At 41.2% G+C, this 15,323-nt stretch overlaps 1 protein-coding gene across 1 annotated transcript in view; it reads right to left on the reverse strand.

The window, feature by feature from the left end:
- The window catches only part of ADAMTS12 (ADAM metallopeptidase with thrombospondin type 1 motif 12), a 609,414-nt gene that overhangs the window by 564,918 nt on the left and 29,173 nt on the right, over nucleotides 1-15,323 (reverse strand). Inside the window, exon 2 of the mRNA XM_073543900.1 lies at nucleotides 1,547-1,905. Within this exon, the coding sequence (XP_073400001.1) occupies nucleotides 1,547-1,905 (359 nt within the window). The remainder of the gene's footprint in view (nucleotides 1-1,546; nucleotides 1,906-15,323) is intronic.

The following is a 15,323-nucleotide window of genomic DNA, read 5'->3' on the forward strand; positions in this document are numbered from 1 at the left end:
ATGACCTGTCAATCTATTTCTTCCTGCCATCCTTAGATAGGTATCTCTTTTTCTTTTAATTTATATTCATTTTTATTTTCTGTTTTTATTCTGTATGTGTTTTTTGGATTATGTGCTTATTCTATTTGCTTATTTATCTGGCTTTAGATAAGGCGATTTAAACTATTTTGATGTGATCGGAGTGGGGATAATTACAGTCACCGAGACTCCAAGAACGTGTGACAGGGGGTTTATCTGACAAAACCAATACCTTATTTGAGATGACGTCTGATCCCACAACTTCTGTGGCGAACTATTAGAAGAACTACCAGGAGCAAGGACCTAACAAGAATATATGTGTATGTGGCGCCCCTGAGGGTTCAGTCGCCACAGAGGTATTGCACCTCCTCTTTCTGAGGTGTGGTACCCCACTATCCAGGTAAGGTGGAGACACCTGACCACACTCCAACACCTGCATCCCACACAACATAGTAGTGTAGCAAAGCACCCTTTGGTGGCTCCCTGCTTGGAACACGAAGCGTGCTGGGAGGCAGGTGGAGTTTAGTTTGCACAAAAAGAGCGGGAAGAGGATAGGATTTAGTTAGTTAGTCACAGGAGTCCAAATGTTGTGCCACAACCTAATAACGCTTCCTAAAAAGTCTATAATATTGCTCTAAGATTCCTGCAGTATATACAGCAATACCACGTTTTCCAAATATTACCACCAGGGAGTCAAAAAGAAACACCGGTCAAGTGTATATTGTATGTACCCATTACTAATCCTTCAGATTGACCCTTTACACTAAATAAGAATTGATAAAAAATGAACTGTTAAAAGGATTCATATTTAATAAACTTTTTAAAAAACTTTTGTTATAAATGCTCTTTAGTAGTGACGATCGGTAGACCTACACCATCAAAATTACTAAGAAGTGTCCACAATGTATCAAGACTTTTTGTAAAGTTTAGTGACCCCCCCTGGATTCAACAAATAATAATATAGGAAATATTGAAACCATCTGAGGAACATGAGACTTTGATGCAGAAAATAAATTTTTCTTTTAAGAAAAAACGTAATTATTCCAAGGTGCCAAAAAAAAAAAAATTTGCCAATGTAGTTATAGAATTCTTCGATTTTATCCTGCCGCCATGGCTTCCGACCAACTCTCAGATGACATCTCATAAGTTGGCCGATCCAATCACATCTTTCTGAAGTGATGAGTTGACCATAAAGACATAACAAGAGCAGCCCATGACTTTTTGACCCGCTTTCGTCACTTCTCATTCTCCATGGACATAAATGCGTTGAGGGCTACAAACATTGGCGGAAGGTGAAGAATTCTAGAGATTGTCTACGTGAGAACATTGATGTCTCCACATCGAGGACTCTGGAGTCAGAGAGCGACAACTACAGTGGAAGCTATATTGGTGGCCATATTGGTTGTCAAAGGCTTTTCCCCGATAACTAAGAGATTATAAACTTTAAAAAAAGTGTAAAAAAAAACCACGTGACATTGTAGAAATACTTTTCAGATCTTTATATAATATCAATTTAGGTTCTTCTTACCAGTCCATCGCAAGCGCTAAAAGTCGCATATCCGATCCCGACCTCAGGATGTAGCACTGTGCCGGTGAGATGACAGGTAAGTCCCGAACGAGGGGTAATCCTTACTCCACTTTGGTTCCCAGTTCGTCTTTCAAGAATATAGTCATCAGACAGAAATCCTTCATTTATGGTCATGTTGAAATATAAGTCCGTAGTTCCCTGTTGGACCCTGTAGTGCACCTTCTGAGGACGGGCGTGCCGCTTTCTTCGCCGGAGATTTTCATGATGGGTTAGGGTATAGGATAAGAATTTTCCATACTCATCTACCTTGACTGGATCTACCAGTTCATACGCTGGAGGAACGTTCCTTGTGAGATGTTCTGAAAGAACCGACAGATGGAGAAACTTATTTTACATCCGCACAACAATAACAATGAAGGTTTCTCTCCATTATATAACAAACAGTATAACAACACCAACAAGACAGAGCGCAGCTTTCATTTACAAAAACTACCTAGAAGTCCAAAGCAACGTTGTCCACCAAGCCTTTGTCTAGGCAAAAAGATGGTACAACATGACAAAGGGGTATTATCGAGTCACCTGAGCTTAGTTTAACACTTCTTTGGAAGATCCCCCTCCCGCAGCCTTTTATTAACACTTATTAACAAACATTATAAAAACAACGACCTCCTAGAGGGGTGGTCCTCGAAGCCCAAGCCCTGTGTGCATTTTTTCTACTAGGCAGCCAGCCCCTCCATTGTCTGGTTGGGTGACTGGTTGTTCTCATCAGTAGGGTGCACCTGTGCTGCCCCAGCCTTTATCAGAGGGGGCCTGCTGCATCCTGCTAGTGCATTTGTCATTTGACAAGGTTTTGGTGAGGCTATTTTTTATTATGTGTTTTTTTGTTGTCCCCGAAGCCCAAAACCTATAAACAACAGGTCTACTAAGCCCACCTGGCACCAGGTCATGTCTTACCTCTAGCCCCTATGCACCAGCTCAGAGGCACCTATTAACTAACCTGGCCAATGAACATAACTATTAGTCGAGGGCCATTCAATACCTTCCCTGGGATTATTTAAACACCCGTCATCACTTAATTCCATCTAGGGGGAGTCCAGAACCTCATGAGATCCCCCCCCCCCCCCACCGGTCCACCATTATCCAACTCCTCCAATTTCGAGGACCTCCCCCATGCCTTACTGCTATGACATATAAAATATAAACATTCTTCTATTTGACAAACACAAAGATCCCCATGAGAACCCCATGACTGCAATCCCCAAACAATATCTGTGATAAATAATAAAAGGGAGGGTGGGTGGTCGATCCTAGTTCTTGCTAAGGGTCACCTAAAATGGTTGATCACAGGCAAATGGCCGTCCCTTATATACTTTCCCCTCCTACCTCTCCTGCCACGTCCTATCCCCGCCTACATTCTTCTTCAAACCTATTACTCTCAAAACTATGCAGCTCTTTCTATTCCCGCATTAACCCCATCATGTCGGCCTTCCTTTAAAGCCAGGGGTCCAGTATGGCATTTCTTAACACATATTTACCTTTTTTTGGGAAGTCACATTGGTGCAATTCAAAAATAAGATGTACTGAGTTGACTGTCAAAGTGTGACCCAAGCAAGTAGTGAAAATGATCTCCTTGAAATTAATACAGATCATAAACCTCACTCCCTTAACTACATCAGACCCAAGACAGGACCCCAGAATAGATACAGACTACCAACCACACTCCCTGAACTAAAGAACCCAAGAAAGGACCACAGAATAGGTATAGTGCCCCAACCACACTCCTGTTGTGAGTTCATTTTCCCCTTCGTCACTGAGGTCTGGTGAACTCCCTATTCTGGTGAAGGAAGGTAATGAGCCTGATTATCAGGCACCTGAGCCTGATGAGGATGACTGGCTGAGTGGAGTCACGGACTGGATATAAGGCTGCCGACGCCCTTCTGCCCTGCGGGTGATTTCTCTGTGGACTTCTAGGACACCAGTCTGATTCCTGCTCCTCTAAGCTAAGTTTTTCTGCTTTGCCGTTTTGCATTAGTGTTTAGTTTTTGTTTTCCTTGCTTTTCTGGATTCTGCCATTCCCTGCTGGGGTGAGCTGAATCTCCTTTTGCCTGTAGCTCTGTCTTCAGAATATTCCTGAGTACTGACATAGCTTTTTTGAAGCCTAGCGTCTTCAGGGCCTTTTTCACTGTCAGTCTGTTGGCTCTTATTTTCATAGGGTTTTTCACGGATTGCAGACAGCAGCCTTCCTGTCCTTTCCTATGTAGGTAGTTTGGGCCCCGTCTTTGCTCAGTCTATCTTTCTGTCTGTGTTAGTGTTTTCATCTTGCTTCACCGTCATTATATGTTGGGGGCTGCCTATTGCTTTGGGGTCTGCTCTGGGGCAGTTTAGTTTTCCCCTTTCTTTCTTTAGGCCTAGTTATTTCTCCGGCTGTGATTGAGGGGTCTAGGGCATCGTAGGAACCCCCCACGGCTACTGCTAGTTGTGTTGTTAGGTTCAGGGGTCTGCAATCCGATAGCTGCCAACTTCTCTGGTTTTCTGGACTTAGCTAGCAGTTCTGTTTTTGCCCCCTACGGTGACTCAATCATAACAGAATCACCCGCCATACTGCAGATCCTAGGGTACTCTATAGCAGGAATTGTGTTTAAAAGAAAAAAAAAAAAAAAAAAGGGTGTTTGTATATTCTTTCCTCTATATCTCTGAGGCCGTAGGGGGAATTTTTTTTTTTTCTCTCTCAATGGAGATATAGCAATTGTCTGATCGTCTGGAGCAGCTCGCTGCGGAAGTGTGGGGAATTTCCGCCTACCTTGCTCGTTCGCATGCTGTTGAACTAAAGATCCCTACACCTGATGTATTTTTTGGGGATCGATCTAAATTTTTGAGCTTCAAAAATAATTGTAAATTATTTTTTGCCTTAAAGCCTAAGTCGTCAGGGAGCTCCGCGCAGCAGGTTAAAATTGTCATCTCTTTGCTGCGTGGCGATCCCCAGGATTGGGCGTTTTCTTTGAAACCAGATGATCCTATTCTGACTAATGTGAACGCATTCTTTCAAGCTTTGGGGTTGTTGTATGACGAACCTAATGCTATTGATCAGGCTGAAAAGACCCTGTTGACATTGAACCAGGGTCGAGATTTTGCAGAGTTGTACTGTCAAAAGTTCCGAAAGTGGGCGGTCCTTACTACCTGGAATGATAATGCCTTGGCTGCTCTCTTTCGGAAGGGTTTGTCAGAAGCCGTAAAAGATACTATGGTGGGATTTCCTGTTCCCTCTGGTCTGGACGATTCTATGTCATTAGCCATTCAGGTTGATCGGCGTTTACGTGAACGCAGGATTGCACGAGAGGTGTTGCCACCGGTTGAACAGACGTCTGAACCTACGCAATGTGATAGAGTTTTGTCTAAGGCGCAACGTCAGGAGTTCAGAAGGCGTAATAAGCTGTGTTTTTTCTGTGGCGATGCCTCGCATATTATTTCTGTCTGTCCTAAACGAGAGAAACGCTTTGCACACACGTTTTCTGTTGGTGGTGTTCAACCTAAGTTTCTCCTGGCAATTACTCTGATCTGCTCCCTGTCCACATTTTCCGCCAAGGCTTTTGTGGATTCGGGAGCAGCGCTAAACCTAATGGACTTGGATTTTGCTAAACGTTGTGGATTTCCGATGACACCTCTGCAGACGCCTATCCCTTTGAGGGGGATTGATGCTACTCCTTTGGCTAAAAATAAACCTCAGTTTTGGACCCAGGTGGTCATGCGGGTCGCCCCAGACCATCAAGAAAATTGCAGATTTTTGGTGTTGCATGGTCTGCATGATGCCGTTGTGCTGGGGTTTCCCTGGTTGCAAATTCATAATCCAGTTTTGGATTGGAAATCTGTGTCTGTGGTGAGTTGGGGTTGTCGGTGTACCTTTAGTGAGGCTCCGGTTTTTTCCACCTCTCCTCAGTCGCATGATGTTCCTGACTATTTGGCAGACTTTTATGATGTATTTAGTGAGAATGAGTCTGCGTCCTTGCCTCCTCATAGGAGTTATGACTGTGCAATTGAACTAAGCCCGGGGTGTAAATTTCCCAAGGGTCGGCTCTTCAATTTATCTGTACCCGAGCACGAGGCTATGCGGTCCTATATTAAGGAGGCGTTGGAGAAGGGTCATATTAGACCATCCTCGTCACCCTTAGGTGCCGGTTTTTTTTTTGTGGCCAAAAAGGATGGTTCTTTAAGGCCTTGTATTGATTATCGTGCCCTCAATAAAATTACTATTAAATATCAGTATCCGTTACCCCTGATTTCGGATCTATTCTCTAGAGTTAGAGGTGCTTGCTGGTTTACCAAGCTTGACCTCAGGGGGGCATATAATTTTATCCGCATTAAGCAGGGGGATGAATGGAAGACGGCGTTTAATACTCCGGAGGGACATTTTGAGTACCTGGTGATGCCTTTTGGGCTCACTAATGCCCCTTCTGTCTTCCAGTGCTTCATGAAAGATATTTTTCGAGACTTTGTGGATAAATTTTTGATTATCTATCTGGATGATATTTTGATCTTCTCCAAGGATTGGGATTCTCATGTGGAACATATTCGGACTGTGTTCCGGATCTTGAGGGAGAATTCCCTGTATGTCAAAGGATCGAAATGCCTTTTTGGAGTACAGAGGATTTCATTTTTGGGATTTATTTTGTCTCCGTCAACTATTGAAATGGACCCTGCCAAGGTACAGGCCATTTATGATTGGGTTCAGCCCACTTCTTTGAAGGACCTCCAGAAGTTTTTGGGTTTTGCTAATTTTTATCGGAAATTTATAGCAAAATTTTCTAGTATTGCCAAGCCATTGACTGATCTGACTAAGAAGGGTGCTGATGTGTTGAATTGGTCTCCGGAGGCTGTTGCTTCCTTTCAGGAGCTGAAGCGAAGATTTACCTCCGCCCCGGTTTTGCGGCAACCTGATGTCTCACTCCCGTTCCAGGTAGAGGTGGATGCTTCTGAGATTGGTGCAGGAGCTGTTTTGTCCCAAAAGGATCCTGTAACAGCTAAAATGAATCCCTGTGCTTTCTTTTCCCGAAAGTTCTCTCCATCTGAACGTAACTATGATGTGGGGAATCGGGAACTGTTGGCCATGAAATGGGCCTTTGAGAAGTGGAGACATTGTTTGGTGGGAGCTAAACATCAAGTTGTGGTCCTCACTGACCACAAGAATTTGATTTACCTAGAGTCGGCTAAACGCTTGAACCCTAGACAGGCTAGGTGGGCTTTGTTTTTTACACGTTTTGATTTTGTGGTCTCTTTTCTTCCTGGAACTAAGAATGTCAAGGCAGACGCCCTCTCTAGGAGTTTCTTTGCTGATTCTCCTGTGGTGACCAAGCCTGCTACCATCTTAGGCGAAGGGGTAGTTCTTTCTGCCATCTCGCCCGATTTGAGACTTGCTCTGCAAGAGTTCCAGGAGGACAAACCTGAGCGTTGTCCCAGTGGAAAGTTATATGTTCCTGACCAGTGGAAGAAGAGAGTGATGTCTGAAGTTCATTGCTCTGCATTGGCTGGTCATCCAGGTATTTTTGGTACTAGAGATCTGGTGAGTCGCTCTTTTTGGTGGCCCACCTTGTCTCATGATGTCAGGAATTTTGTGCAGTCCTGTGGGACTTGCTCCCGGTCTAAATCTTGTTCTCGCTCTAGTGGGTTGTTGATGCCTTTGCCTGTCCCCAAGAGGCCATGGACCCATATTTCAATGGATTTAATCTCTGATATGCTGGTCTCTCAAAGAATGACTCTTATTTGGGTGATTTGTGATAGGTTCTCTAAGATGGTTCATCTTGCACCACTCCCTAAGTTGCCATCTTCCTCTGAGTTGGTGCCCCTGTTTTTGCAACAGGTGGTTCGCTTACACGGGATTCCTGAGAACATTGTATCTGACAGAGGAGTTCAGTTTGTGTCTAGATTTTGGAGGACTTTCTGTTCCAAGCTGGGAATTCAGTTGTCCTTCTCCTCTGCTTTTCACCCTCAGACCAATGGGCAGACAGAGAGAACAAACCAGACCTTGGAGTCGTATTTGAGATGTTTTATTTCCGCTGATCAGGATGATTGGGTTTCATTTTTGCCCTTGGCCGAATTTGCGTTAAATAATAGAGCTAGTTCTGCCACTTTGATGTCACCTTTTTTTTGTAACTTTGGGTTTCATCCTCGGTTTTCTTCAGGGCAGGTGGAGCCTTCTGCCTGCCCAGGTGTTGACACTGTGGTGGAGAGAATGCACCAGATCTGGGACCAAGTGGTGGATAAGTTATCTCTCTCCCAGGAAAAGGCCCAGCGGTTTTCCAATCGACATAGGACCATTGGTCCCCAGTTTAAGATTGGTGATATGGTGTGGTTATCATCAAAAAATATTGCTATGAAGGTGGCTTCTCCTAAGTTTAAGCCTAGATTTATTGGACCTTACAAGATTTTGGAGATTATTAATCCGGTCTCTTTCCGTTTGGCTCTTCCTGTCACATTTAAAATCCATAATGTGTTCCATAAGTCCTTGTTGAAGAGGTTTGTTGAACTAGTTGTTCCTGGGGTGGCACCTCCAGACCCTGTATTGGTTGAAGGTAACATGGAATATGAGGTAGAGAAAATACTGGATTCCCGTCTGGCTAGACGGAGACTCCAGTATTTGGTTAAGTGGAAGGGTTATGGTCAGGAGGATAATTCCTGGGTCTCTGCCTCTGATATTCATGCCAAAAGATTGGTGCGTGCCTTTCATCGGGCTCACCCTGATCGCCCTGGTGGCGTGGTTGAGGGTTCGGTGACCCCTCCTCAAGGGGGAGGTACTGTTGTGAGTTCATTTTCCCCTTCGTCACTGAGGTCTGGTGAACTCCCTATTCTGGTGAAGGAAGGTAATGAGCCTGATTATCAGGCACCAGAGCCTGATGAGGATGACTGGCTGAGTGGAGTCACGGACTGGATATAAGGCTGCCGATGCCCTTCTGCCCTGCGGGTGATTTCTCTGTGGACTTCTAGGACACCAGTCTGATTCCTGCTCCTCTAAGCTAAGTTTTTCTGCTTTGCCGTTTTGCATTAGTGTTTAGTTTTTATTTTCCTTGCTTTTCTGGATTCTGCCATTCCCTGCTGGGGTGAGCTGAATCTCCTTTTGCCTGTAGCTCTGTCTTCAGAATATTCCTGAGTACTGACATAGCTTTTTTGAAGCCTAGCATCTTCAGGGCCTTTTTCACTGTCAGTCTGTTGGCTCTTATTTTCATAGGTTTTTTCATGGATTGCAGACAGCAGCCTTCCTGTCCTTTCCTATGTAGGTAGTTTGGGCCCCGTCTTTGCTCAGTCTATCTTTCTGTCTGTGTTAGTGTTTTCATCTTGCTTCACCGTCATTATATGTTGGGGGCTGCCTATTGCTTTGGGGTCTGCTCTGGGGCAGTTTAGTTTTCCCCTTTCTTTCTTTAGGCCTAGTTATTTCTCCGGCTGTGATCGAGGGGTCTAGGGCATCGTAGGAACCCCCCACGGCTACTGCTAGTTGTGTTGTTAGGTTCAGGGGTCTGCAATCCGATAGCTGCCAACTTCTCTGGTTTTCTGGACTTAGCTAGCTGTTCTGTTTTTGCCCCCTACGGTGACTCAATCATAACACACTCCCTAAACTAAAAGACCCAAGACAGGACCCCAGAATAGTTAACCCGAAACCACACTAGATAGATACAGACCCCACATCTCTAAACTAAGTTAGATCTAAGACTTAACCCCAGACCGCACTCCGTAAACTACATGAGCCCCAAGATAAAAGCACTCAGAATTCTGGAGCTCTGTGCTCATACGCAGTCATTTAGAAATTGCATTTTTCATCTTCTTTGGTGTTTTGGCCATTGACCTGTATGTAAGATGTAATTTTGTTTTCCTGTTTACTCTTTTATATGAATATCTGATGTTTGTTGCGGCATGTGCCCCTAACAGCCGAGGTTGGAATCAATCCACCCGCGGCTATTAACATGTTAAAATCTGCTATCAATCTCTGACAGCGGCATTTAACATGCTCGAGCAGGAAGCACGTCACTAATCCTGCCCATCGGTGCCCCTTGTCATATGATCGCGGGGTATATATAGGTTGGCATGACAATCGGGGGTCCACAGAAGACCCCCGGGCTTGTCATTGCTGATCTGCTATAAGCACCACCCTGTTGACGGTGTTCATAGCAGATGATGATTTTTGCAACACAGAGCAGGGTTAGAGCGCTGCTATGTGTAGCACAAGCAATCAGAAGATCGCAGCTTCAAGTCTACTGAAGCAAATAAAAAAATGTCTTTTAAAAAAATAGTTAAAAAATATAAAAAGTTCAAATCACCCCACATTCGCCCCATTCAAAATAAAACAATCAAAAAAACAAAAATACACATGTCTGGTATCACCGCGTTCAGAATCGCCCGATCTATCAAAATATAAAATGAATTAAGCTGATCGATAAACAGTGTAACGAGAAAAAAAATCAAAATGCCAAAATTACGTTTTTTTTGTTTGCCACAACATTGCAATAAAATGTAATAACAGACGATCAAAACGTTGTATCTACCCCAAAATGGTACTAATAAGACATCAGCATTTTGGATTTGCCCTTTTTTGTAATTTCACCACTAATGTAATTATTTCCCCATTTTTCAGTACACTATATGATAAAAACAATATTGTCGTGGTTCAAAAGTTCCACTTATCCTGCAAAAAAACAAGCCCTCACATGGCCATATTGATGGAAAAATAAAAAAAGTTATTGCTCTGGAAAGAAGGGGAGCAAAAAACAAAAACGCAAAAATGGAAAATCTCAAGGTGGTGAAGGGGTTAAGATACTAAAATTAGGCAAAAATGATGGACATTTCATATTTGATGAAAGAATCGTGTCACTGGGTCACGTCAGCCACACAATGAATGCTGCTAGAAAAAAAAATTGCGTTTTTTTTCCCATTTCATCTCAATTACAATGTTTTTTCCTTTTTTCAGTCATTATATGGTAAAGTGAATGGAGTCATTCAAAAACTGCAACTCGTCCCACAAAAGACAAGCCCTCGTATGGCCATGTCGAGGGACTATGAAAAAATTTGTGGCTCTTAAAAGAGGAGGAAGGAAAAAAAAAAGTAAAAATGAAAATTTGCTTTGCCCTTAGCAGGTTGAAGAGGTTGTGGAAGTGTTGGAAGGACACTGGATTACTCTTCTCAGCTTTCTTCTCATTTATACATGGAAACAATAGAAGCAATGGAATGAAAATGAATGGGAAGAGCTACAGATTAGATATTAGAAAAAACTTTTTTACAGAGAGGGTGATCAATGAGTGGAACAGGCTGCCACGAGAAGTGGTGAGTTCTTCCAATCCCCTCAGGACTAGGAATTCTAAATAAAAATGTGGCACCCTCAGGAGTATGGTCGCCACAGTGGCATTACCTTCCTCCTAGGGAGTGTGATGTCATGCTTGGAAGCAATAAAGGGTCTCTCTATCAGTTAAATACAACACACAGCACAGTTCCCACTCCAGGCCAGCAGAGGGAGCTCTGAACCAAAACTGGGGGAGGAGCTGCTCTCTGTGGGCCAAGAAGGGGAAATGAGTTAGTTCGTGTGAGGAGGGAAACGTGTGTGGACGTGAGGAGAAGAGCTGGAAGATTGAGCAGAGTTCAGGCTCACTTCTAGCAGTAGCGCATGATCTGGAGTCCGGTCTCCAAGGTTGTACGGATACTGATGTTCCTGCAGAAGAAACCGGAGGAATAGGAGGCTATAAATGCTCTGTTCCCACATAAGACTCGGAGGCACAACAGCAACGTGTGAGCCAGAAGAAGAAGGCTACAGCTGTCTGCCATACGAGGGAGTTCTAAAAGAGAATAAGCAAGTGGAACTTCAGTGTAACACAGTACTGCAAGTACCTCAGATAAGCGCTAGAAAGGAGACTACACAACCCATCTGCATAGACCACACCATGCCAAAAACTTAACCCCCACAGACCACACCCTGTGAACAAGCGCAAACCCCCATACCACAGCCCATGAACAAACGCAACCTTTCTTGCCCTCGCACTTTCTCCCTTTTTGTAGAATGCATTCTTAAACCCCTCGTCATGATTCCTTTTTCCTGAGAACTTCAAAACAAGCTTGTGTAGCACCAGAAGGAAGTCTCCCATACAGCACATGTGCCACATAAATTAATGTAAATACAAAAATGATGGTCACCCAAATAGAAGATAGAGTGGATCCTGAATTAACCTCTCCTGAAGAAGGCAATGAGCCTCCATACACCTCCAGGAGCTGGAGTATGACACCCATAGACTTCTATGGGGCCGTATCGATCTTCGACTGGCAAATTATGGCTATCAGTGACTTTTACATGAGGTCATTGACTTTGTCGCTTTGTATTTCTCCAGATATATGGTTGCACTTTATGGACTTTGGTCATTTTTTATGTAACTACAGTGTGTGAGTACAGGAGAGGAATCTAATATAACATTGCGCATCTAATGCTTCTCCCAATGTAATGTATTTGGACATTTTTCATCGCCCGGATGATGAAATAAACATCTGCATTTCTTTATTTCCAAGTCCAGTTTGACATTGACCTTAAAACTAGAATTCAGCAAAACTTCTCTCGAAAAGCACAAAGACTCAGAACGGAGATAATGTTATCTGACTTTTCCCATCTCATTTTCTTCTTGTAGGCAGCTGTGGACGAAAAAAAGACAAAATATTTATACTGTGACCTTCCGGTCTTCCCCCGAGTCTCACCTAATTGGTCTCAATCTGCTGCTTATAAAATCTTCAAAAACTTTCAAAAACTTTTTAATGACTTTAATGTATCCATCACGGAGTGGGTTGGGATCTCAGTAGCTGTTCCCGCTCTCCAAAGGGCAGGTGTCGGCTGTGTTGTACAGCCAGTATCTGCCTCTAGTAGGAGAAAACAGAGCAAACTCTGGTCACTGCTGTAGAAATACATAAGTAACTTTGCCAATCACTGAAATAAAGTCTAATGTAAAAACATAGGCAAAAAAAATCTTTAAAAAATTGAAAATGGTAAAAAAAATATAAATAATGGTAAAAAAATAAAGTTTTCCCTAGTAAAAAAAAATTAAAAAATGAAAATAAATAAAATTGCAAACATCTAGTATCTCGGCATATAAAATGAATTAATCTGCAGAGAAAAAGTCACAAAAAAAAGAAAACCAAAACGTCCACATTGTCGTTTTTAGGTCACGGCGCCTCCCCCAAAAATGCTATACAGAGTGATTAAGGTACAGGCGTGGCTGAAAGTGTTGGCAGCCATGAAATTATTCCAGAAAATGAAGTATTTCTCCCAGAAAATTATTGCAATTACACACGTTTTGTTATACACAGGATTATTTATTTTGTATGTGTTGGAACAACATAAAAGAGAAAAAAAAAAGGGAAAACTGGACAAAAGTTCACACAAATCACCCAAAAATTGGCCAGACAAAATTTTTCCATCCTGAACTTAATATTTGGTTGCACACCCTTAGGGATAAATAACTGCAATCAATCGTTTCTTATAGATTAAATCACAAGGTCATCACAAGGTCATCGGTCACCAATGTGACTGTGATCAGATTTCTGTGTGTAATATCTGATGATATTGTCCTGTGTGATAATTACGTCACATGCACCAACACTATAAGTGCCAACGAGCGGCTTTCGCCTTTCTAGACTTGAAATGTCGTGAGCAATTTGCCAGACTCTTTGGTCAAGTGGATTATCAGGGAAGGAAAAATCAATGGGTAGAAGGAATGAGACTCTCGAGAGCGCTGCTCGTATGATTCTCTCTATTAGCCCCGTGTGTTTTTCTACATTGGTACTTATACGTGAGTGGCAGGAAAAAAGAAAACTGTATATTAAAACAAATGTACTGAGACGCCCGTCCCGAAAGAGGCACAGCTCGTCCTGGTGGATGGCTTCTTATAATAGTGTTAACTGAGTGCCCTACGCGAGAAAAGCAATAGTATAGCCTGAAGGCATCAGCGGCAACCGGTGGGTCTGATCATCAGTCAGCTTATTATATGCATGGATAAGTTTAAGCAGGGGCGGGGCCCGATAATAAAGTGCTCAGGGGTGCGGTTTACTCACCGCTCTAACTTCCTGATGTTGTGCTAAGTACCGTTTTATCAACCTCAATATTAAATTGTCACCTTTTATTTCCTCATGTACTGAACCTTTGTGAAGTCTTTCCTCTCCACGCTCAGAGATTTGTGCAGCAGAACTCTCCCTCCACCTAGATCACTAATATAAAGCTGTTCCCATCATCTGCCATATCGCACATACAGCAGAGCTGCTGAGGGAGCATGGTCTATGTTACTACCAGCCCAAGAGCTCTTAAAGCTAATAAATCTATCTATCTATTATTTATTTATCTATCATCTATCTATTATCTATCTATCTATGTATTATCTATGCATTATCTATCTATCATCTATTTATCTATTATCTATCTATCTAGCTATTATCTATATATTTATTATCTATCTATTATCTAGCTATCTATTATCTATCTATCTAGTATCTATTACCTATCTATTATCTATCATCTATTTATCTACTATCTATCTATCATCTATTATCTATCTATTACCTATCTATTATCTATCATCTATTTATTATTATTATTATTATTTATTTATATAGCACCATTGATTCCATGTTGCTGTACATTAGAATGGTGCTGTACATGATCTATCTATTGTCTATTATCTATCTATCTATCTATTATCTATCATCCATCTATTATCTATTTATCTATCTATCTCTTATCTATCATCTATGTATCATCTATCTATCATCTATCTATCTATTATCTATCATCTATCTATCATCTATTTATCTATCTATCTATTATCTATCATCCATCTATTATCTATCTATCATCTAGCTATTATCTATCATCTATGTATCATCTATCTATCATCTATCTATCTATTATCTATCATCTATCTATCTATCATCTATTTATCTATCTATTATCTATCATCCATCTATTATCTATTTATCTATCTCTTATCTATCTATCTATCTATCTATGTATTATCTATGCATTATCTATCATCTATTTATCTATTATCTATCTATCTAGCTATTATCTATATATTTATTATCTATCTATTATCTAGCTGTCTATTATCTATCTATCTAGTATCTATTATCTATCTATTATCTATCATCTATTTATCTACTATCTATCTATCTATCTATCATCTATCTATTATCTATTTATTATCTATCTGTCTATTATCTATTATCTATCATCTAACTATCATCTATCTATTATCTATCTATTATCTATCATCTATTTATTATTATTTATTTATATAGCACCATTGATTCCATGTTGCTGTAAATTAGAATGGTGCTGTACATGATCTATCTATTATCTATCATCTATCTATGATCTATCTATTATCTATCTATCATCTATCTATCTATTATCTATCATCCATCTATTATCTATTTATCTATCTATCTCTTATCTATCTATCTATCTCTTATCTATCATCCATCTATTATCTATCTATCATCTATCTATTATCTATCATCTATGTATCATCTATCTATCATCTATCTATTATCTATCATCTATCTATCATCTATTTATCTATCTATCTATTATCTATCATCCATCTATTATCTATTATCTATCTATCATCTATCTATTATCTATCATCCATATATCATCTATCTATCTATCTATCTATCTATCATCTATCATCCATCTATTATCTATCTATGATCTATCTATCTATTATCTATCATCTATATATCATCTATCTATCATCTATCTATTATCTATTTA

This window comes from Dendrobates tinctorius, unplaced genomic scaffold (assembly GCF_039654945.1).
Source record: "Dendrobates tinctorius isolate UK_male_01 unplaced genomic scaffold, ASM3965494v1 ptg000135l, whole genome shotgun sequence".
NCBI lineage: Eukaryota > Metazoa > Chordata > Amphibia > Anura > Dendrobatidae > Dendrobates > Dendrobates tinctorius.